Source organism: Heptranchias perlo, chromosome 2 (assembly GCF_035084215.1).
Source record: "Heptranchias perlo isolate sHepPer1 chromosome 2, sHepPer1.hap1, whole genome shotgun sequence".
Taxonomy (NCBI): domain Eukaryota; kingdom Metazoa; phylum Chordata; class Chondrichthyes; order Hexanchiformes; family Hexanchidae; genus Heptranchias; species Heptranchias perlo.
The window spans coordinates 155,185,378-155,210,809 of NC_090326.1; the positions used below are offsets into that span (position 1 = coordinate 155,185,378).

Genomic DNA, 25,432 nt, shown 5'->3' on the forward strand with positions numbered 1-25,432 from the left:
TCAATATTTATCCTTCAACCAACATCACTAAAAAACAGATATCTAGTCATTACCTCATTGCTGTGTGTGAGACCTTACTGTGCGTGAATTGGCTGCCACTTTTCCTACATTATAACAGTGACTAAACTTCAAAGGTAATTCATTGGCTCTGAAGCGCTTCTGTACGTCCTGAGGCTGTGAAAGGAGCCTTTACAAACCTTGCAGAGAGAAACTTTCCATCCTTAGCTCTTTTCTTTCTAATAGTCAAAAGGTTATTAATAAGGCTCATTAGACATGCACTCAGATAATGAGAATGGATTGGTGAATCAATAATACTGACCTTGACTTGCCAATAATTCTGCTCCTTTATTAATTTTGGACTCAAAGGCCTCCAGTTTTCTATCATCCTTGTTTATCCATTTGAACATAACCGTTCCTTTGACATTTTGCTCACCCAGGGTTTTGTCTGGAGAGAGAAATTGGAAATATTGTTCAAAGAGACAGAGAGTTTAAAAGAGAATGTTCCCTTTCCAAGCTGCAGTACCTAATAGTGGTTGCAAAATAATTAGTCTCAGCATGTTGACCTACTTGTAAAGTGTTCCTAACTTTGTCCATTATAATCAGAGCCATCTCACTCTCTGTAAAACATTTCCATGCAATAACTTTGTGATACTCTCTCACACTTACACTAGAACCATCCCACCCAACACCTTTACCTTCACGGATGCTGATAAACTTGGGGTTTGTGCATTTCCAGCATCTTGTCTTTTACTTCACATTTTTTTTTATTCGTTCATGGGATGTGGGCGTCGCTGGTGAGGCCAGCATTTATTGCCCATCCCTAATTACCCTTGAGAAGGTGGTGGTGAGCCGCCACCTTGAACCGCTGCAGTCCGTGTGGTGAAGGTTCTCCCGCAGTGCTGTTAGGAAGGGAGTTCCAGGATTTTGACCCAGCGACGATGAAGGAACGTCGATATATTTCCAAGTCAGGATGGTGTGAGACCTGGAGGGGAATGTGTAGGTGGTGTTGTTCCCATGCGCCTGCTGTCCTTGTCCTTCTAGGTGGTAGAGGTCGCGGGTTTGGGAGGTGCTGTCGACGAAGCCTTGGCGAGTTGCTGCACTGCATCCTGTGGATGGTACACACTGCAGCCACTGTGCGCCGGTAGTGAAGGGAGTGAATGTTTAGGGTGGTGGATGGGGTGCCAATCAAGCGGGCTGCATTGTCCTGGATGGTGTCAAGCTTCCTGAGTGTTGTTGGAGCTGCACTCATCCAAGCAAGTGGAGAGTATTCCATCACACTCCTGACTTGTGCCTTGTAGATGGTGGAAAGGCTTTGGGGAGTCAGGGGGTGAGTCACTCGCCGCAGAATATCCAGCCTTTGACCTGCTCTTGTAGCCACAGTATTTATGTGGCTGGTCCAGTTAAGTTTCTGGTCAATGGTGACCCCCAGGATGTTGAAGGTAGGGGATTCGGCGATGGTAATGCCGTTGAATGTCAAGGGGAGGTGGTTAGAATCTCTCTTGTTGGAGATGGTCATTGCCTGGCATTTGTTACTTGTCACTTATCAGCCTAAGCCTGGATGTTGTCCAGGTCTTGCTGCATATGGGCATGGACTGCTTCTTTATCTGAGGGGTTGCGAATGGAACTGAACACTGTGCAATCATCAGCGAACATCCCCATTTCTGACCTCATGATGGAGAGAAGGTCATTGATGAAGGCTGTAATGAGGTCTGGAGCCGAGTGGTCCTGGCGGAACCCAAACTGAGCATCGGTGAGCAGGTTATTGGTGAGTAAGTGCCGCTTGATAGAACTGTCGACGACACCTTCCATCATTTTGCTGATAATTGAGAGTAGACTGATGGGGCGGTAATTGGCCGGATTGGATTTGTCCTGCTTTTTGTGGACAGGACATACCTGGGCAATTTTCCATATTGTGGGGTAGATGCCAGTGTTGTAGCTGTTCTGGAACAGTTTGGCTAGAGGCGCGGCTAGTTCTGGGGCACAAGTCTTCAGCACTACAGCTGGGATGTTGTCGGGGCCCATAGCCTTTGCTGTATCCAGTGCACTCAGCTGTTTCTTGACACCATGTGGAGTGAATCGAATTGGCTGAAGATTGGCTTCTGTGATGGTGGGGATATCGGGAGGAGGCCGAGATGGATCATCCACTCGGCACTTCTGGCTGAAGATGGTTGCAAACGCTTCAGCCTTGTCTTTTGCACTCACGTGCTGGACTCTGCCATCATGTTTACAGAGCCTCCTCCTCCCGTTAATTGTTTAATTGTCCACCACCATTCACGACTGGATGTGGCAGGACTGCAGAGCTTTGATCTCATCCGTTGGTTGTGGAATCGCTTAGCTCTATCTATAGCATGTTGCTTCTGCTGTTTAGCATGCATGTAGTCCTGAGTTGTAGCTTCACCAAGTTGGCACCTTATTTTTAGGTAAGCCTGGTGCTGCTCCTGGCATGCTCTTCGACACTCCTCATTGAACCATGGTTGATCCCCTGGCTTGTTGGTAATAGTAGAGTGAGGAATATTCCGGGCCATGAGATTACAGATTGTGCTGGAATACAATTCTGCTGCTGCTGATGGCCCACAGCGCCTCATGGATGACCAGTTTTGAGCTGCTAGATCTATTCTGACTCTATCCCATTTAGCAGGGTGGTAGTGCCACACAACACGTTGGATGGTGTCCTCAGTGCGAAGACAGGACTTCATCTCCAAAAGGACTGTGCGGTGGTCACTCCTACCAATACTGTCATGGAGAGATGCATCTGCAACAGGTAGATTGGTGAGGATGAGGTCAAGTAGGTTTTTCCCTCGTGTTGGTTCACTCACCACCTGTCGCAGGCCCAGTCTGGCAGCTATGTCCTTCAGGACTCGGCCAGCTCGGTCAGTAGTAATGCTACCGAGCCACTCTTGGTGATGGACGTTGAAGTCCCCCACCCAGAGTACATTCTGTGCCCTTGTTACCCTCAGTGCTTCCTCCATATGGTGCTCAACATGGAGGAGGACTGATTCATCAGCTGAGGGAGGACGGTAGGTGGTAATCAGCAGGAGGTTTCCTTGCCCATGTTTGACCTGATGCCATGAGATTTCATGGGGTCCGGAATCAAAGTTGAGGACTCCCACGGCCACTCCCTCCTGACTGTATATCACTGTACCACCACCTCTGGTCGGTCTGTCCTGCCGGTGGGACAGGACATACCCAAGGATGGTGATGGAGGAGTCTGGGACATTGGCTGAAAGGTATGATTCTGTGAGTATGGCTATGTCAGGCTGTTGCTTGTCTAGTCTGTGGGACAGTTCTCCTAATTTTGGCACAAGTCCCCAGATGTTAGTGAGGAGGACTTTGCAGGGTCGATTGGGCTTGGTTTGCCTTTGTCATGTCCAGCACCTAGTGGTCCGATGCCGGGTGGTCCGTCCGGTTTTATTCTTATTATGACTTTTTTTAGCGAGATTGTACAACTGAGTGGCTTGCTAGGCCATTTCAGAGGGCAATTAAGAATCAACCACATTGCTGTGGATCTGGAGTCACATACAGGCCAGACTGGGTAAGGATGGCAGGTTTCCTTCCCTAAAGGACATTAGTGAACATTTCCAGTAACTTTCAAGAGGTAATTGGATATATACTTGAAAAGGAAAAATAGGCAGGGCTATGGGGTAAGATCAAGGGAATGGGACTAATAGGATAGCTCTTTCAAAGAGATGGCACAGGCATGATGGGCCGAATGGCCTCCTTTTGTGTTGTAGGATTCTATGATTCTATTCTATGATTCGACGATTTGCATTTTACTCCTTTTAGCCCTTTAAGAATGAGCTGAATAAATATTTGGTTACGAAAATGAACAAAGGCCATTGATTTAAGTAAAGACAGTGATCATCAAACCTTCTATGGAATATGAGAGTTCCTCAGCTGCTGGGATCGTGGAAATGTTTTGTAGGTAACAGCTAGCCAGGGCTAAATAATGGATGCTGCAAGCCTTGACAAGACGCCTTGGAGTTTTGCTTGAATAGCTTTGGGATTCATGAAGGTATTTTGGAGTGTAAAGAACCTGGTTTGATGGTCCAAATGGCCCTTTCTCATTTCACGCTTTCACACATTCTCATTAAGGTTAATATTTTGTAGCCTGATACTTTGGGTATTATATTATATTCCCCCAGCTGTAGGGGTGAGCATCAAACAAAATGAAAGGATTCCACCCCAAGTAATTTTATCTGGTTCCCTTCCATTTGAACCTCTTTTGGCTTGGCTGGCCCCGGGTCTTCATACAATGGCTGTCATCTCTGCAAAATATCTCATAGAACTGTTTTCAATCTAGAAATGCCGTGTGAGACCATCAATAACTTTTCATGCACACTAGTCCTCAGAGCATAGTAGCAGAACCCCAGGATACTAAACCTTATCTATAACACAAACCCCACCACACAGGAAGATAACTTACAAACCTGTAAAGGTTTTGCCTTTTTAATTTTGTTCACCCTAGCTCTCTCCAGGCTTACTCTTGCTGCTTCTAGGTTTACTTTACTTTTGGTCTTCCTTTCTTTGTCTCACCACAATCTCTTGCTTCTTACATTTCCTCTGCACCTGCCTTACTATTGACTTTGCATCTGTTTTTTACTGACCCGATTACTATCATGCTTATTTATATTCTGCAACCATTGACACCTATCTGTATCCTTCAATCATTGATACCTATCTGTATCCCTCAATCATTGACACCCATTTGTATCCCTCAATCATTGATGCCCATTTGTATCCCTCAATCATTGACACCTATCTGTATCCCTCAATCATTGACACCTATCTGTATCCCTCAATCAGTGACACCCATTTGTATCCCTCAATCATTGACACCCATTTGTATCCTTCAATCATTGACACCTATCTGTATCCCTCAATCAGTGACACCCATTTGTATCCCTCAATCATTGACACCCATTTGTATCCTTCAATCATTGACACCTATCTGTATCCCTCAATCAGTGACACCTATCTGTATCCCTCAATCATTGACACCTATCTGTATCCCTCAATCATTGACACCTATCTGTATCCCTCAATCATTGACACCTATCTGTATCCCTCAATCATTGACACCTATCTGTATCTCTCAATCACTGACACCTATCTGTATCCCTCAATCATTGACACCTATCTGTATCCCTCAATCATTGACACCTATCTGTATCCCTCAATCATTGACACCTATCTGTATCCCTCAATCATTGACACCTATCTGTATCCCTCAATCATTGACACCTATCTGTATCCCTCAATCATTGACACCTATCTGTATCCCTCAACCATTGACACCCAGTTGTATCCCTCAATCATTGACACCTATCTGTATCCCTCAATCATTGACACCTATCTGTATCCCTCAATCATTGACACCTATCTGTATCCCTCAACCATTGACACCCAGTTGTATCCCTCAATCATTGACACCTATCTGTATCCCTCAATCATTGACACCTATCTGTGTCCCTCAACCATTGACACCTATCTGTATCCCTCAATCATTGACACCTATCTGTATCCCTCAATCATTGACACCTATCTGTATCCCTCAATCATTGACACCTATCTGTATCCCTCAATCATTGACACCTATCTGTATCCCTCAATCATTGACACCTATCTGTATCCCTCAACCATTGACACCCAGTTGTATCCCTCAATCATTGACACCTATCTGTATCCCTCAATCATTGACACCTATCTGTATCCCTCAATCATTGACACCTATCTGTATCCCTCAACCATTGACACCCAGTTGTATCCCTCAATCATTGACACCTATCTGTATCCCTCAATCATTGACACCTATCTGTGTCCCTCAACCATTGACACCCATTTGTATCCCTCAATCATTGACACCTATCTGTAACCCTCAATCATTGACACCTATCTGTATCCCTCAACCATTGACACCTATCTGTATCCCTCAATCATTGACACCTATCTGTATCCCTCAATCATTGACACCTATCTGTATCCCTCAATCATTGACACCTATCTGTATCCCTCAATCATTGACACCTATCTGTATCCCTCAATCATTGACACCTATCTGTATCCCTCAATCATTGACACCTATCTGTATCCCTCAATCATTGACACCTATCTGTATCCCTCAATCATTGACACCTATCTGTATCCCTCAACCATTGACACCCAGTTGTATCCCTCAATCATTGACACCTATCTGTATCCCTCAATCATTGACACCTATCTGTATCCCTCAATCATTGACACCCATTTGTATCACTCAATCATTGACACCTATCTGTATCCCTCATTCATTGACACCTATCTGTATCCCTCAATCATTGACACCTATCTGTATCCCTCAATCATTGACACCTATCTGTATCCCTCAATCATTGACACCTATCTGTATCCCTCAATCATTGACACCTATCTGTATCCCTCAATCATTGACACCTATCTGTATCCCTCAATCATTGACACCTATCTGTATCTCATCACAACGACCACTTCAAGTTTGGAACAAGCCCATCAGAAAACCAAAAGAAGTAGTTTGATAATGATATATAAAATAGTCTATTGTATAAATACAAGAGAACTTTTATTCAACTTGTAGAGCCAGCAAGAGATGTTCATGAATTTGTAGCTTTTATGCTATGATTCCATTTATTAAATAAATGTATTGAACTGTGTGAGAGTGAGGACTTCTAAATTGGGAATTTGGTGAGAGTGGAGATTCAGTGGTGTATAAGAGAGGCAGTTGCAAGAATTTCAGCTTGAGCCGAGTGCACATTGTGAAGTGAGCTGGTAATGGAGTGAGGTGGGAAGAGATAAATGTGGATTGGACTATTTTCTTGCATGGAGGGTAAATGCCGATACAAACTGGTTGGCCTGAATGGCCTGTTTCCATCTTGTAACTTCTGTTTATTTTCTCCTCCTTGCAACCCCACTGTGTTAAAATCAATATCCATCGCACCATCTCCTACTCTTACTCTTTCCCAGGACCTTAAGAACATAAGAACATAAGAAATAGGAGCAGGAGTAGGCCATACAAAACCCCTCGGGCCTGCTCCACCATTCAGTAAGATCATGGCTGATCTTCTACCTCAACTCACTTTCACACTTTATCTCCATATCCCTTGATTCCCTCAGTATCCAAAAATCTATCAATCTCAGTTTTGAATATATTCAACGACTGAGCATCCACAGCCCTCTGGGGTATAGAATTCCGTAGATTCACAACCCACTGAGTGAAGACATTTTTTTCATCTCAGTCCCAAGTGGCTGACCTCTTATCCTAAGACTATGACCCCTAGTTCTAGACTCTCCAGACAGGGGAAACAGTCTCTCAGCATCTACCCTGTCAAGCCCTTCAAGAATTTTACATGTTTCATTGAGATCACCTCTCATTCTTCTAAACTCCAGAGAATATAATCCCATTCTACTCAATCTCTCCTCATGGGACAACCCTCTCATCCCGGGAATCAATCTAGTGAACCTTCGCTGCTCTTCCTCTAAGGCAAGTATATCCTTCCTTAAGTATGAAGACCAAAACTGTAATTTCAAAGTGTCCTGTTACTACGTCCTTAATAATAGACTCTAGCATTTTCCCTACTATTGATGTCAGGCTAACTGGCCTGTAGTTCCCTGTTTTCTCTCTGCTTCCTTTCTTGAATACCAGGGTTACATTTGCTACCTTCCAATCCACAGGGACCCTTCTAGAATCTAGGGAATTCTGGAAGTTCAAAACCAATGCATCCACTATCTCTGCAGCCACCTCTTTTAAAACCCTAGGATATAGGCCATCAGGTCCAGGGGATTTGTCGGCTTTTAGTTCCATTAGTTTCTCCAGTATTTTTTCTTTACTAATCTTAATTACTTTAAATTCCTCACTCTCATTAGACCCTTGGTTCCCCACTATTTCCGGTATGTTTTTTGTGTCTTCTACTGTGAAGACAGATACAAAGTATTTGTTTAACGTCACTGTCATTTCCTTCTTCCCCATTATAATTTCTCCTGTCTTTGCCTCGAGGGGACCAACGTTTACTTTCGCTAATCTCTTCCTTTTCACACACTTGTAGAAGCTCTTACAATCTGTTTTTATATTTCTTGCTAGTTTACTCTCATATTCAATTTTCTCCCAATTTATAAATTTCTTGGTCATCTTTTGCTGATTTCTAAAACCCTCCTAATCCTCAGGCTTGCTATTCTTTTTGACAACATTGTAAACCTCTTCTTTTAATCTAATACTTTCCTTAACATCTCTAGTTAGCCATGGTTGGATCACTTTTCTCATGGAGTTTTGGGTACATAAATTCATTAAGAGCAATTCATTATAATAATAAATAATTAATTATTTCTTTAAACGTTCACCATCTACCATCATATCTTTTAATCTAATTTCCCAATCTACCTTCACCAACTTCCCCCTCATACCTACGTAATTGGCTTTGTTTAAATTTAAGACCCTAGCTTCAGACTTAACTGCATCGCTCTCAAACTCAATATGAAATTCTATCATATTATAATCACTTTACCCCAGATGATCCTTAACTATAAGATTATTAATTAACCCTGTCTCATTACATAATACTAGATCTAAAATAGCCTGTTCCCTAGTTGGTTCCTCGAAATATTGTTCTAGAAAACTGTCTTGAATGCATTCCATAACCTAGTCCTCCAAACTACTTTTACCAATTTGGTTCGTCCAGTCTATATGAAGATTAAAGTCCTCCACAATTATTGCATTACCCCTATTACATGCTGCTCTAATTTCTTGATTTATTCTCTGTCCAAGACTATAACTACTGTTAGGGGGCCTGTAAATTACTCCCACCAGTGTTTTCTGCCCCTTGTTATTTCTTATTTCCACCCACACTGATTCTACATCCTGATTTTCTGAGCTAAGATCCTTTCTCACTACTGCCTTTATCTCATCCTTTATTATCAGGACTACCAACCCCCCACACCACCCCCCCCCCCCCCACACTTTTCCATTTTGTCTGTCTTTCTAAAAGTCAAGTGCCCTGGAATATTTAGCTCCCAACCTTGGTCATCCTGCAACCACGTCTCAGTAATGGCTACTAGATCAAACCCATTTGTCTCTATTTTTGCCATTAATCTTATTACAAAGCTTCATGCACAATTGTAGTCAGTCCAAAGTGGTTTCACTTCACCACTGGCAGCCGTGACTTCAGCCACCTAGAAACCACTCTCTGGTATTTCTATCCTAAATCGCCTTGCCTCTCCTCCTTTAAACCTTTCTTAAAACCTACCTCTTTTGCCAAGCTTTTGGTTGCTCCTCCTAATGTCTCCCTTTTTAGCTCAGTGTCAATTCGCCTAATGCCTCTGGAAGCACCTTGGGATGTTTTTCTACATTAAAGCTGTTTTCTAAATGCAGCCTAAATCTGGAGTCAGGGTTCCACCCGATACTGGAACAAAGTTATTTGACATTTCATGCAAGAGGGAGTCACTCTGCTTCACCTTGGATTTAACATGTGACTTACACTCCACAAGTTGAGTGTAAATGCTGAAGCCAAACTGTTTCATAAGAATTGCTAGATGAAGAAAGACCACGGTCCGTCTAGTTCGCCTTCCACCATCCTGGTAGTCGCATGATACAACGATAATGGAGGTGTTGACTAATCATGGCAGTCAATCTCTATCGATTAGTCTACAACAGACCCAGACATCAGGTGAGGAAAATCCCAGTGGTGGAAAGCTTTGGGAACCATAGGTCCAAAATTGTCTGTTCCTCCCAAGCATGCTACATGTACCATATGTCATGTCTCAAAATACTCATATGCTGTATCCCGAAATGTTATTTTCTCAACAATGATAAACTTGTGTGAGTTCACCCTTAAAGCAATCATTGTGGAGCTTTTACAAAGGTTTCTGTAAAAATTGCAGTGAGGAGGCGAACTTGTGATGCCACTATAACTTGTAAAGATTTATTATATAGTAAGACTTCTAGAATTTGTACTTACCGTTATTAAGAATCTTTCCTTTACATATCAATTCTATATTCTTGACTTTAATATTTGGTAACTTTCTTGAGATTCTGTAAAAAATTAATTAAGCTAATTACAGTTCAATCAATACAGCTCTACTAAAAGATAGCAAATGGTTAAAAAAATGATTATTTGTAGGGTATTATTATTTTTTTTATTTTGCATCATGCTGATCCATCTTTACGTCAGGAGTAGAAAGGAATGCTAGGATTTTATGTGCTTTATTACTGGAGATAGTTGATTCAGTTACACTCTTGTAATGCATTCTTTTTTTACTTACTCGACGCACAGGTCTTTAGCTGTAGCATTTCGAGAGATATTGATCTTTATATTCTTTCCATGTCCCTGAAAAGTAAAAGCAGAGTATTTAAGCTCAGAAAAGTACATCAAGCCTATCTTTGCAAACAAAAAAAAAATAATAATTTTGCTCTCCTCTCCTACTGGCTGCGTTGGTAAGTGCACTGCCTGATATGGAACTGAACCATGCAGGCCAGGAAGGGGTTCCAGAGGGATAGGTAAGTAGAATGGGATGTGTAAAAAACTGGCAACGTGGAGCAGGCACTAGTGACCCAGGAGTCTGGTGGAAGAAAAAAAAGTAGGTCGACATCAAGGATGCAGACCACCTCGCCAGCAGTGTTCCGAGCTCCAAAGTCACGAGTCCACCCCTAGCAACAACCCACTTGCCTCCCCCATTCCCGGAAACACCAGTACAAACCAAGGTCTGGTTTTTCAAGTGGGCATTAAAGATCCCACGATTACCACTTGAAGAAGAGCAAAGAGTTCTCCCAGTGTCCTGGCCAACATTCCTCCCTCAGCCAACACCGTCAAAAAAAACCAAACTAACTGTTCATCCATCTCATTGTTGTTTGTGGGATTTTGCTGTGTACAAAATGGCTGCCATGTTTGCCTACACGGTTGTTGGGCTGAATGGTCTTCTCCTGTTCCTAAAAATTCTTTTGTTCTTATGACCCCAAACAATCACTAGGATAGTGGCCAATAGGTTTGTTTTGAGGAATACTCTTACCTGAAATCCTTGTGTTATCTTAACGCAAATGACTAGATGTTCAGAGCTGCTACATGCCTGTCCTCGGCCCACTGCCGGTCTACTATCCATAGTACTACCAATGTCCCGCTCTTGCTGTGATGAAAGGAAACAAAAAAATGTTATTACTATCGAGCTAATTTTCTTGAGTATAAAATTCTGTCAGTATTTTCATTACCTTCTGTGGACAATCTAGATCCTCCTAGTACCTGTTGCAGTGGGTAACTGAACTCAGGTCTAGTGGGAGGTAGCCACAAAGTAAATACAGCATATCGTAAGCCAATGAATTCACACAGTCAGCTTGAGGAGGAAAATCCCCTGTAGATTTCACAGATTGTCATTTATTTCCCACAAAACAAAGCTATGTCCCAAGTTCCGCTCACTCTATCTAACACAGAATAAAGTACGGTGTTCAACGAAAAACACTTCGTTTTGAAAGTATCGAGGATAAATGCACATATATTGCCATTCTTTCATCGTCGCTGGGTCAAAATCCTAAATTTCTCTACCTAACAGCACTATGTTACCTTCACCACACGGACTGCAGCGGTTCCAGAAGAAGGCCCACCACCACCTTCTCCAGGGCAACTAGGGATGGGCAATAAATGTTGGCCTTGCCAGTGATGCCCACATCCCGAGAAGGAATCAAAAAACTTGTTATAAACAAAGACAGCACTGAACACCATGTCTAAGCCAAGACGCAGGGTTAAAGTCTCTGTCACGTGCAGTAATAAACACTGTGAGGGAGTTGAAGTACAAGCTCCAGGGTATCATTTGGCGAAATTATATTCCAGAAGTGAGTTCCTCCCCTCTTCTGTTTATGGCACTGACTCGTGCTGGAGCACACAGAATTACATAGAATGTACAGCACAGAAACAGGCCATTCGGCCCAACTGGTCCGTGCTGGCGTTTATGCTCCACACGAGCCTCCTCCCACCCTTCTTCATCTAACCTTATCTGCATAACCTTCTATTCCTTTCTCCCTCGTGTCTTTATCCTGCTTCTCCTCAAATGCATCTATGCTAGTCACCTCAACTACTCCTTGTGGTAGCAAGTTCCACATTCTAACCACTCTCTGGGTAAAGAAGTTTCTCCTGAATGCCCTATTGGATTTATTAGTGACTTTCTTATATTTATGGCCCCTAATTCTGGTCTCCCCCACAAGTGAAAACATCTTCTCTACGTCTACCCTATCAAACCCTTTCATAATCTTAAAGACCTCTATCAGGTCACCCCTCAGCCTTCTCTTTTCTAGAGAAAAGAGGCCCAGCCTGTTCAGTCTTTCCTGATGGTTATAACCTCTCAGTTCTGGTATCATCCTTGTAAATCTTTTTTACACCTTCTCCAGTGCCTTTATATCCTTTTATATATAATATGGAGACCAGAACTGTGCACAGTACCCGTGTGGTCTAATCAAGGTTCTATACAAGTTTAACATAACTTCTCTGCTTTTCAATTCTATCTGTCTAGAAATGAACCCAAGTGCAGTTCCACGGGTGCCTGATACCCTCGAATACAGAGTCCACCCAGCCATTCTTGAAGTATGAGCCTAGCCAGTCAATGGCAGCAAACTACTTGCTGTAGGGGTCATCACAGGAGAGCCCGATCCTATCATCATCACACAGTTACAATACAGCAGGAGTCACTGGTAGTAAACAAGAGTTTGAATGTTGGCTTATTTGTCTCCTCCCCCGCCCAGGGGCTCGGAGACCATTTGGAACCCTGGCTCAGATCAACAAGCACAGCAGAAGCCAGGGATCGAACTTGAGGTCTTCCTGGCCTCTATGCCTCGGCATTACACCGGGCAGAGCTCTTAACACTGAACCATTAGGGGAGCTAAATCTCAACATAATCGAAATCTGAATAATCATAGCAATGTTTGCCTGGAGCAATCATAGGAACATGGCAACAGGAGTGGGCCATTCAGCCCCTCCAGCCTGTTCCGCCATTCAATTATATCACAGCTGATCTGCATCTTAACTCCATCTACCCGCCTTGGTTCCGTAACCCTTAATACCCTTACCTAACAAAAATCTATCTATCTCAGTTTTGACATTTTCAATTGACCCCCAGCCTTAACAGTTCTTTTGGGGGGAGAGAGTTCCAGATTTCCACTCCCCTTTGTGTGAAGAAGTGCTTCCTGACATCACCCCTGAACAGACTGGCTCTAATTTTAAGGTTATGCCCCCTTGTTCTGGACTCCCCCGGCAGAGGAAATAGTTTCTCTCTATCTACCCTATCAAATCATTTAATCATCTTATAAACACCTCAACTATATTACCGCTTAATCTTCTATACTGGAAGGAATACAAGCCTAGTCTATGCAACCTGTCCTCCCAATTTAACCCCTTCAGCCCCGGTATCATTCTGAAATGAAACCGTTCTAATGTTGGAGCTTTAAACTCCCAACCTACAAGGGCCTTGGGTTTTAGGGGGAAAATGAGTGGAGGCATAAGCCCACCACAACCTCAAATAGACAGACATTACATTGGCATCTCAATGTCCTGCAAGCAGCTTTCATTTTCGCCAGTGCAGCAAAAGGGAAACTACAGCTGGAAATCCCCCGCCAAACACGGAGCTCATAAACAAGTAAATGGACACAGGCAGAGAGACACACACACAGAGGCACAGGCAGAGAGAGACACACACACACAGACACACACACACACACACACAGGCAGAGAGAGACACACACACACACACAGACACACAGGCAGAGAGAGATACACACACACACACACACACAGAGACACAGGCAGAGACACACACACACACACACACACACACAGGCAGAGAGAGACACACACACACACACAGACACACAGGCAGAGAGAGATACACACACACACACACAGAGACACAGGCAGAGACACACACACACACACACAGGCAGAGAGACACACACACAGAGACACACAGGCAGAGAGAGAGACACACACACAGAGACACAGGCAGAGAGAGAGACACACACACAGACACACAGGCAGAGAGAGAGAGACACACACAGTGACACACACACAGGCAGAGAGAAACACACACACACACAGACACAGCTTGTAACGAGGAGGATCCGCTATATTCGTATTTCTCTCCGTCTCCTTTCCGGCTCTTAGCAAAAACTATTTTTTTTTGCTCCGGAGCAGTATTTCTTGTTTTAAAAAAAGTGTATTTAAAACCCACAGTGGTTCTAATGACCAATACGGTAGCAAGAATTCAACATTATTTAAGGAATGGTCCATTCTTTGCTCTTCCAAGACAGCCTGAGAGTTAATTTAAATCTTTCTTGCCTTATAGATCCTTTCTAACTATAATGTATAAGATAGATAGATTCCCAGCACTTTCCTTTATATCACATTTCAGCATACCTGGTGCACCAATCCGTTCCCCCCTTCTGCCATGGCTCCTCGGGCTGTTTCCTCTGTGAAATACTCAACACTTGTGTATGAGCAAGTGAAATTGAAAGTAATTTGGAAGGCTTTTAATGCACTTCCTTTGTTTTTTTTTTAAAAAAACCAACTGGTTGAACTTTCAGTTATAAAGTGCAAAGCAAGCTTCAAACTTATCAGTTTAAGGAGTTAATGTTTCACTATTCTTTTCTCCTCTGTATACCTGGGTAGCAACTGGGCATCTGGGTTACCTGCTCCTGGGCATTTGCCAATGTCACTCGCTGCAAGAATGTGCTTAGCAATCCTGCCACCAATTTGTCCGCAGATTCCCCTCTCCCCCATTCCTGTAGTAAAACACCAGAGCCTCTACACCTCCATAGTAGCATGTCCGTGATCCTGAACTTTCCAAATCATGTGTAACCAGTGTGAATCCATGTGCCACACCAGTGCGAATCCATGTGCCACACCAGTGCACGGTGCCACCTTCTCACCCGTGGGAATTTTGCTTTCCAAAAAAGGGAAATTGCTGTCTTACTGTGGTGGCCGAATATTTGATTAGGAACAGAACAGGGTTATAAGGATAAATACAGGTAGAGATAATTGAACACCATGTAGAACGGGGACCACACAAGTATCGTGCCAAGGAAAGCAAACTGGTCTAGCAAATCCAATGCAAGAGGTACAATTGAATTGGGGTTTTGTTTGCTTTATCTTTTTCTCTTGGGGAGGCTGAAGGTAACGACAACAACAACTTGTATTTAAACAGTGCCTTTAACATAGTAAAACGTCCCAAGGCACTTCACAGGAGCGATTATCGGAAAACATTTGACACCGAGCCACATAAGGAAATATTAGGAAAGGTAACCAAAAGTTTGGTCAAAAAGGTAGGTTTTAAGGAGCGTCATGAAGGGGGAGAGAGAGGTAGAAAGGTGGAGAGGGTTAAGGAGGGAATTCCAGAGCATAGGGCCTAGAGGGCTGAAGGCACGGCCACCAATGGAGGGGCAAAGGAAATCAGGGATGAGCAAGAGTTGGGAAAGAACTTTCCAGAGGAGATTAAAGGGGTTGGGTAGAGGTCCATGATATGGCACATTGTACACAGAAGAAGGAGGCTTGTAGGGATTTCATTCCATTTCCTTATTTTTCAGCATGCAAGCAAAGAAAATGCTGCTTATACAGTATTCAGTTGTGAAGCTGATAACAGGCACTTCTGCTAAGAGCCCAGTGAAATGAGTGACTTTTACGTATGAAAAAGTGTGGGGCTCAGCTATAAGCCAAGTATTGAATAAGGCACTTAGGTACCTTCCATTCGTACCTTGGTGGGTGTGATGCATTACTACCATTGCAGATGCCTACCATGACACTCCCACAAACCAATGTACTACGTCCCATTCCCCTGCACCCCCCCCCCTGCACCCCCCCCCCATTCCTGTCACACACTGTAGTGGATTCATTCTTCCTTTAAACTGAAAACCCCCTCTAACAGCATTTCTCTGATTTATTTCTGCTCCAGGCCATAGAATCATAGAAAGGTTACAGCACAGAAGGAAGCCATTCGGCCCATCGAGTCCGTGCCGGCTCTATGCAAGAGCAATCCAGCTAGTCCCACTCCCCCGCCCTTTCCCTGTAGCCATGCAAATTTTTTCCCTTTAAGTACTTATCCAATTCCCTTTTGAAAGCCATGATTGAATCTGCCTCCACCACCCCCTCAGGCAGTGCATTCCAGATCCTAACCACTCGCTGTGTAAAAAAGTTTTTCCTCATGTCGCCTTTGGTTCTTTTGCCAATCACCTTAAATCTATGTCCTCTGGTGCTTGACCCTTCCGCCAATGGGAACAGTTTCTCTCTATTTACTCTGTCTAGACCCTTCATGATTTTGAATACCTCTATCAAATCTCCTCGCATCCTTCTCAGTTCCAAGGAGAACAACCCCAGCTTCTCCAGACTATCCATGTAACTAAAGTCCCTCATCCCTGGAATCATTCTAGTATCCATCTAGATACCATCCCGTATCTACGGATGTTTGGAAGATTATGGCCAGCACCTCCACAATTTCCACCCTTACTTCCCTCAGCAACCTCGGATGCATCCCATCCGCCGTCCGGACCGGCTGACTTATCTACTTTAAGTACAGCTGGCCTTTCAAGTACCTCTTCTTTATCAATTTTTAGCCCATCCAGTATCTCAATTATATCTTCCTTTACTGAGACTCTGTCTTTACCAAGGAGGAAGATGCAGCCAAAGTACTCATTTAGTACCTAGGCCATCCCCTCTGCCTCCATGAGTAGATCTCCTTTATGGTCCCTAATCAGCCCCACCCCTCCTCTTACTACCCGTTTACTGTTTACATGCCTGTAGAAGACGTTTGGATTCCCTTTTATGACTCAAGTACTTCAGATGCCTCCTTCCATCAGATCCGAATTTGAGCTTTGCATCAAATACTGTTGAATTCTAAATACTACGAAAATTGTGAGGGAGAAGGAATTGACATTCATAGTTGCATTTTATTCAAGAAAGAGAAAAGAACTTAAGATAGATGGATACCATATTTCGTGTGTTAGTAATATTAACACCCTCTTACCACCACGCAGAGACTGAAAGTAAAGGAATAAAAAGTACTTTATGTAATTTAAACCCAGTTCATGTATTCTGATATTGTTTTAAAGGTTAAAGTCTAAACATCGCAGAACTAAAAATGCCAATCAGTGGTGGGAAGGTGTCCCAGATCCAATTAACATAGATCATTCTGTGTATTCTGAGCTTGAACATTGAATACACCACTAGTGCCAAGTCACTCATCCTATATTTTACCAGCAGAATTAAGTCAAAATAGTTCAAGAGGTTATTTTCAATACCTGATAGATTTGCCATATGAAATGCATGTGATTTCCATGTTGATGCATGCAGGAGAATCATGCAGTAATATCGATAGGTTTCTATCAGTGGCAGTATGGAGCAATGTGTAAAATGTATATTTGTACCTTATTCTGTATTCAAAATGGATATGCATGCACTATTTACATGGAGGAAATATTTCACTGCATTACAAACGATAAATGTAAGGAGTCGTACAACACCAGGTTATAGTCCAACAGCTTTATTTGAAATCACAAGCTTTCGGAGCTTTGCTCCTTCTTCAGGTGAAGTGAGGTGAAGTCACCTGATGAAGGAGCAAAGCTCCAAAAGCTTGTGATTTCAAATAAAGCTGTTGGACTATAACCTGGTGTTGTGCGACTCCTTACATTTGTCCACCCCAGTCCATCACCGGCATCTCCACATCATAGCATCTAGATAGACTGAGCAGGACCTATATAATTCTTAAACACTCAATGGATCTGACCCACAACAGGCATTTATATAGCATCTTTAATGTAGAAAAATGTCCTAAGGTGCTTCACAGAAGCATAATCAGACAAAAATCAACATTGAGCCAAAGTAGGAGATATTAGGAAGGGTGACTATAAGCTTGGTCAAAGAGGTAGGTTTTGAGGATGGACTTCAACAACAACAACTACTTGCATTTATATAACGCCTTGAACGTAGAAAAACATCCTAAGGCATTCACAGGAGCGTAATCAGACAAAAAATTGATACCGAGCCAAGAAAGGAGACATTAGGACAGGTGGTCAAGGGGGTAGGTTTTAAGGAATGTCTTAAAGGAGGAGAGAGAGGTGGAGAGGCGAAGAGGTTTGGGAAGGGAATTCCAAAGTTTAGGGTCTAGATGGCTGAAGGCACGGCCACCAGTTTGGGGTGAATTAAGTGGGGGATGCACAAGAGGCCAGAATTAGAGGAACGCATAGCTCATATAGGGTTGTTGGGCTGAGGAAGTTAGAGATAGAGGGGGACGAAGCCTTGATGGGATTTAAACATGAGGATGAGTATTTAAATTTGAGGCTTTGGGGAACCAGGAGCCAGTGTACAACAACAACTTTCATTTATATGGCGTCTTTTATATAGTGCTTTTCACAACCTCAAGAAGTCCCAAAGCACTTTACAGCCAATTGAATACTTTTTTTTTGAAGTGTAATCACTGTTGTAATGTAGGCAACATGGCAGCCAATTTGCGTACAGCAAAGTCCCTCAAGCAGCAATGTGATATAAGCAGCTGAGTTTTGGATGAGCTCAAATTTACAGAGGGTGGAGGATGGGAGGCCGGTAAGAAGAGCATTGGAATAGTTGAGTCTGGAAGTGATAAAGACTTGGATGATGATTTCAGCAGCAGTTGGGCTGAAGGGGTGGAGATGGGTGAAGATATGGAGGTGTAAGTAGGCAGCCTTTGGGATGGAGAGCTCATCCAGGATTGGATGTTGGATAAGCACTCTGATAACACAGAGGCAGTGGAGATGTTGAGAGGTGATGGAGAGGTAGAGTTGGGTGCCATCAGTGTACATACGGAAACTAACCCCATGTCTTCGGATGATAACTACATACTGCCCCTTGGTGATGAGGAGGGGGGGGGGCAATGATTTATCCTTGGGCGAACTCCGGAGGTAATGATGTGGGGATGAGAGTTCTATTTGAAGGGAAAGTTTAATGTGAGGACAGGAGGGCATTGAAATTGGAGAAGGCAAAGGGAGTTTAGATGGACATTGAAATCATCGAGGATGAAGAGTCGTTCAGTGCAGAGGCTGAGGTCAGATAGCGATGAGAAAGTCAAGGTGGGGCTTGGGGGCGGCAAAAGTTTTAAAGACGCGAGAAGGGTGGAACAGGGAGACTGCCCAAAGGAAAAGGTACCAGATGATGGAGAGCCAAAAGGTGTGATTTGGTGATAAGGGCCAGACAACCACTGAGGTCATTTGAACATAAGAGATAGGAGCAGGAGTAGGCCATTCAGCCCCTCAAGCCTGCTCCGCCATTCAATGAGATCATGGCTGATCTGATTTTTACCTCAACTCCACTTTTTTGCCCTTTCCCCATATCCTTTGACTCCTATGCTAATCAAAAATTTGTCTAACTCAGCCTTGAATGTATTCAATGACTCAGCCTCCACAGCTTTTTGGGATAAAGAATTGCAAAGATTCACGACCCTCTGGGAGAAGAAATTCCTCCTCATTTCCATCTTAAACGAATGACCCCTTATTCTGAGACTATGCCCCCTAGTTTTAGATTCCCCCATGAGGGGTAACATCCTCTCAGAATCGACCCTATCGAGTCCCCTCAGAATCTTGTATGTTTCAATAAGATCTCCTCTCATTTTTCTAAACTCCAATGAGTATAGACCCAACCTGTTCAATCTTTCCTAAGACAACCCTTCCATACCCGGAATCAACCTAGTGAATCTTCTCTGAACTGCCTCCAATGCAAGTATGTCCTTCCTTAAATAAAGGTACCAGAACTGTACGCAGTACTCCAGGTGTGGTCTCACCAGCACCCTGTACAGTTGTAGCATGACTTCCCTGCTTTTATACTTCATCTCCCTAGAAATAAAGGCCAATATTCCGTTTGCCTTCCGAATTACCTGCTGTATCTGTGTTGACTTTTTGTGTTTCATGTACAAGGACACCCAGATCCCTCTGTACTGCAGCATTTTGTAGTATTTCTCCATTCAAATAATATGCTTTTTTATTTTTCCTCCCAAAGTGGATGACTTCACATTTTCCCACATTATATTCCATCTGCCAAATTTTTGCCCATTTGCTTAACCTGTCAATATCCCTTTGCAGACACTGTGTCCTCATCGCAACTTGCTTTTCCACCTATCTTTATCAGCAAATCTGGCCACAAGATACTCTGTTCCTTCATCCAAGTCATTGATATATATTGTAAATAGTCAAGGCCCCAGCACTGATCCCTGTGGCACCCCACTAGTTACAGATTGCCATTTTGAAAATGACCCCTTTATCCAGACTCTGTTTTCTGTTAGTTAACCAATCCTCTATCGATGCCAGTATATTACCCCCAACACCATGAGCTCTTATCTTGTGCAGTACTTTTGTGGCACCTTATTGAATGCCTTTTGGAAACCCAAATATACTGCATCCATTGGTTCCCCTTTATCCCTGTTACGCAGGGTAGGTGATGGAAAGTATAGCCAAGTAGGGAGGCTTCAGTAAGGGCCAATGTGTCGCCACCCATGAGCCAAGTCTCCATCAGACCAAGGATGTCACTACAATCATCCACAATAAAGGTAATGGATGGCAAGGGCTTTGTTTGAGTGAACAGATATTCTGGAGGGAAATGTGGAGAGGGGTGGTGATTGTTGATCCACTGGCAGAGTCCAAGGGGGCAGTGGTGCCGGGATGAGCAAGGTGGGAAGGAGATTGGCAAGATTAGCCCCCAGGGCAGACACTGGGCAAGGAGGTCAGCGAGGGGAGCATAGACAGTTGTGGTTGCCTCTCGTAACGGATCAGCTACAGGTAACTTGATTGCCCCTTCGGAGAATGCAGAGAGGCACAGAGTCTAGCTGTGAACTTATCCTAAGGAGGTTTCAAGCCTGGGATGGCGGCAGACAAGTAGGAAGGCAGAGAAGTGGTGAGGTGTTGGGGTAGGGATTGGTGGCAAAATACCAGAGAGGGGAAAAATGAACAGGGAGGAGACAGCAGAGAAGGGCATAAAAGAGGGGAAAGAAAAAAGGGGGAAGCTAGAAGGGGCTCAGGTCTGGAATGAAGCCAAAATAGACAAAAAGGGGAATTCAGGTTAAAAAGAGCCAGGACAAAGATTAGGAGATATGCCCTGGCATAAACAAAGGAGAGGGAGATGATAATGAACATCCCAGAAATGCAGTTATACACCCAGAGGGTAAACAGCTTGCATATGAAGATTTTAAAATCTGTGTAGTGAAATGGAATTGGGAAACTGGGGAGTGGGGAACAAAATAAAGTAAGTCTAATTTCCAGATAGTTATCCTAAACAAATTACTCCCATTGAGATTGTATTACATTCAACAGTCTTTCAATATGGGCATTAGCTCACATGAACACAGCAGTCTGCCATGACAACTGCTGCAGACCCCCCAAAAATTGGCATTTATAAACTTGTGGTACATATTAACCTTCAGACTGCCAGCAAAATTGCAGCTTCCATCCTCCTTATACCCACAATTCTCTCCTATATTAGACTGCAAATTTACCTTTCTTTCCCCCCCCCCACCCCCGATATCAATTAGAATCCTCCCCCCCCCCAAACCAATATTTTCTCCTTCCACCTGATACTGTTAATTTGGGAACAACTTTCTCCTCCAAAATTAATCTTTCACTGGCTGAAAACGCCTCTAATTGTGGGTTTTCAGGCCACAGAGCTCAACGTCTGACTGGAGACTCAAATGTCAACCTTCAAATGAATAAGAATTCTGTGAACCTAGAAAGCCTGCTGTTGGACAATTAATCTGGTCAGGAGCCCCTGGAGTCTGATTTCATCCAGAGAATTACATTCCAACTGTGCTGGGACAGAGTTAACATTTTACTGTACACTCATCTGACTTCTGTAATCTTATGGTCAGTGGCCAGATAACGATTAGAAACTGCTAGAGCACTGCACTTGTCTTTTAGGGCCTCTAAACCCCTCGAGTTGTAATCATTTCCAGACAGCCATTACTCTATACATTATATGGACACACTCAAAACAGTCAGTACACAGTATATCATTTTATTTGAGAATTTTAAACTGCTTAAAAATTACAATCCAAGAAATAGGATATCAAGTAGCAATTAAACAGAGGCAACACTTCACTCAATTCAGGCAAAACAAGATTTTGTGGTCACTTATGAAAAGCAATAAAATATCAAACATAAAAAGGGAGAATAATCAAGACTTTCCTACAAAGTACACCCATTGAGAATCAGAAATGTACTTTTTTTAAAAAAAGGGACAAATTTAGCCAGTCTGTAAAAATAAAAAAAACAGGTCTTTGAAATAGGAGTTAGGAAAACAGTAATTGATTTAATTGCTGCATTCTCCCACAATCTATACTGTAAAAACATCTGATGAAGCAAACGGCCTGAGGAGGGGGAAAAATAATTGTTGGTTCTGGAATAAGTATTGGCCAGGACACTGGGAGAACTCCCTTACTCTCCTTCAAATAGTGCCACAGGATCTTTTACGTCCACTCAAGGGGGCAGCCGGGGCCTCGGTTCAAGGTCTCTTCTGAAAGACAGCACCGCCGACTATGCGGCACTCCCTCAGTGCTGCTTTGAAGAGTCAGCCTGGATTCTGTGCTAAAGGGTCTGTAGTGTGACATGACCCAACAACCTTCTGACTCCAAGGCAAGGGTGCTACCACGGAGCCAGGGCTGACGCTAACTTTTTACAAAAAGGGTGGATGAATTGCCATGTCCAGGAACTCATGAGATGTGTACTCTTGTGCCCATCGTTTCACAAGCAGCACTCTTGGGGAAGTGGGTAGGGAAAGATTAAATCAGCTAGGTTTCAGATCAATCCAGTACAGTATGTGCAAACAAAGCACATTTCTCTTTATAAAATCATCGGTCAGTGTTATTGCTGAAAACTGGCTCTGTATACAAATTTCACTCTAGTAAGAAAAAATACATTTTTTCAAAAATAAGATTGCATACTATTTCTATTTAAATTTATACATTTTGCTGAATTTAAAAGATAATTTCTACTTACACATTAACTTAGATTTGTACCTAATCAGTTTTAAATGCCTGTTATGGTTTATACTACCTGCATTTACAGCTCAGCACTCAATAGCGCCCCCAGCATATTTCCTTTAGAAATACGCTGGGAGTGCTACAGACTTTGCCGCAGCAAATTGCTTTGGAGTTTAGCCCTGAAAAACACAGGCAGTGGCAGAAAATGATGAAAACAGCCTCCAGAGCAGTGTCATGATCTGAATACTGAGAAAAGGCATGGCAAATATAGGCCTCTGAAGAACATCTGTACTTCAACAAGTACAGGTTGTCAACCTCAGTCTGTGGCGTGAGAACTTGCATTGTACATCTCCAATGTCATAAATTCTCACTCAGGTACAGATAACCCTTACAGGTCCACCTGCACTCTCCCAAACTCTTATCTAATGTCTGTTCTAATGTGGATAGAATTTATTCCCAACAATTGGTTCTTGAAATACCATCCTCTATGGTGGTGTGGTGTATGTACAGTCAGACTTAATGCTGGCTGGCTCACAAAGCCAGGCGCAGAATTGAGAGCCTGTGACCAGAGAGCAGGAGAATAGTTTCCAATACTGATCGGTCAAAGTGGACAGAGTAGTGTGTTGGGGAAGAGCGAAAAAAAAAAATATTGTCCATCGAACGTGGGTTGCAATTAATGTTCAAAATCACCATTTAAGACCACCACACTAGCTAGGCAAATGCTTGGTGATGCGATCAAGCATCTTCGAGATAAATATGGTGGAATTCTCTGTTCGACTGACAAGAAATCCAAATGGACAAAACTGGAGTTACGTAGGTTTCCCTTACGCTACTGATCTTCTGACTAGAATTTGCAGTTCAGTACATGTTAAACCAAAACCCAGAGAAGCCAAATGAATGCCGTCCAATCGCCAAATACAAAACCCAGCGTGAAAAGCAGTCAAACTCTTGTGTCTGCTGTTTATGCAGCAGCATCTATTTTGGAAACAAGAACACTGCTGGTAAAGTAAACTCCTGCATTTACTGCAAAAGGTGCAAGAGCTTCACATCCTAGTTACTAATAATTGCACAAAAAAGCTGATTTGATATAAAACGGTGCCATGGCTTCAGGTTTTTTTTTAAAAAAACTCTTGGCAATCAAATCATTAACAAAGTTAAAAACAAAAGTTGATGAACAGTCAAAAAATAACAAATTTTGTAGACAGAGGCACAAATCAGTGACTAAGTTCTAGCACTGGTTCCTTCACTGCTTGCCAATTATGAGGTAGATTGTTGTGACCCTTGTAGCCAAGTCTTGTACTTGATAATGACCTCCCTCTCCTCCTCCAGGGTCATGTCAAGGTAGTCCTCTTCATGTTCTGGGATATCCGCCAAAACCTCTTCCACAATTTCACGCTCCTTTTGTTTTTCTTCTGAGAACTCTTCTGGGGAAAAAAAAACAAAAGCCATTTTATAAAATTAGCATCTTGACTGTGCCACGGCATTCTTTAATTCTCGGCTGAAATTTAAAAAGCCTCTCTTGCCTTAATTTGGCTGATGGTTAAAAAAAAGTTTGTGAAATTTCTTCAAACATTGCTTAATCCATCATTTTTAAAATCAGGCCTCCCAAGCAGCAGCTCGCTGGTGGTTCAGCCAATTAAGACAGCAAGTATCTGAGCCACAGAGATCAGAAAGGTACCAGTTTTGATCCCCAGTCTATGCAGAGTTAGCTGGCCTCAGCTAAGGTGGCAGTAGGAGTGCTGCAGTTGGCCTCAAGGTCAGAGACTTTGGCAGGGGGGAAAAAAAAAACCCCACTAAAGCCTAGGCAGGGATCCTGGGCCTGATCACTATCCAGTAGTCACAGCTGGATTTGTATATATGTGGAGATCAGGTTAAAAGAAAGATTGGGCTTGGCTGTGATGGTACCATGGTCAGGCAGCCTGCCAATACTCACTGTTCAGCTTCACACAAGAAGAAAGGCCACTTGGGTAAGGTACAAGAGTGCACACAAAAGAATCACAGCAATGCATCAATGCCTGCAGAAAATGAGGAAGGGAGGGAAAACCTGGTAGATAGGATGGTGGTGGTGGGGGGGGGGGGGGGGGGGGGGGAGAAAAAGGAAAAAAATGGGACCTAAACTGGTTAGTCTACTTTAGTTTAAAGTGGCTCAAGGTGACAAGTCAATAAACATGGTGATTGATGAAATCTAGCAATTCAGAGGCTTATGATGGGTGAGGGGCACATGTTTTCTTTACACAGTACTAATACAGATGACTTTGCGCCTAAAATACTTACCCTCGACCTCAAACAAAATAATTTCCTACATTTCAAGTAGCTGTACTTCAAAAGTACAGCATTGGCTGTAAAGGCGCTTTGGGACGTCATGAAAGGCGCTATATAAATGCACATCTTTTATATGGCCTTTCTTTTACCCAACTTCAAAATGGACACCAGGAGACCTGCTCTGCAGGACCCAGATCAAGTCAGTTCTTCATGA

The 25,432-nt window shown here is 43.1% G+C and overlaps 2 protein-coding genes across 4 annotated transcripts in view; both read right to left on the minus strand.

Annotated features, from left to right (window-relative positions):
* LOC137332461 (NEDD8 ultimate buster 1-like) overlaps positions 1-14,463 on the minus strand; it is a 117,924-nt gene extending 103,461 nt beyond the window's left edge. The window contains exons 1-5 of the mRNA XM_067996326.1: positions 14,391-14,463; positions 11,008-11,121; positions 10,264-10,328; positions 9,960-10,033; positions 320-445 (exon numbers count right to left, since the gene is read on the minus strand). Of these exons, the coding sequence (XP_067852427.1) occupies positions 320-445; positions 9,960-10,033; positions 10,264-10,328; positions 11,008-11,121; positions 14,391-14,423 (412 nt within the window). The 5' untranslated portion in view covers positions 14,424-14,463. The remainder of the gene's footprint in view (positions 1-319; positions 446-9,959; positions 10,034-10,263; positions 10,329-11,007; positions 11,122-14,390) is intronic.
* Positions 14,464-21,975: 7,512 nt separating this feature from the next.
* LOC137345114 (NEDD8 ultimate buster 1-like) overlaps positions 21,976-25,432 on the minus strand; it is a 34,985-nt gene continuing 31,528 nt past the window's right edge. For 2 of the 3 annotated variants that reach the window (XM_067967887.1, XM_068008585.1), the window contains one exon: positions 21,976-24,380. In XM_067967887.1, coding sequence (XP_067823988.1) covers positions 24,214-24,380 — 167 coding nt within the window. In that variant the 3' untranslated portion in view covers positions 21,976-24,213. The remainder of the gene's footprint in view (positions 24,381-25,432) is intronic. The other variant, XM_067967879.1, reaches the window with a different exon arrangement.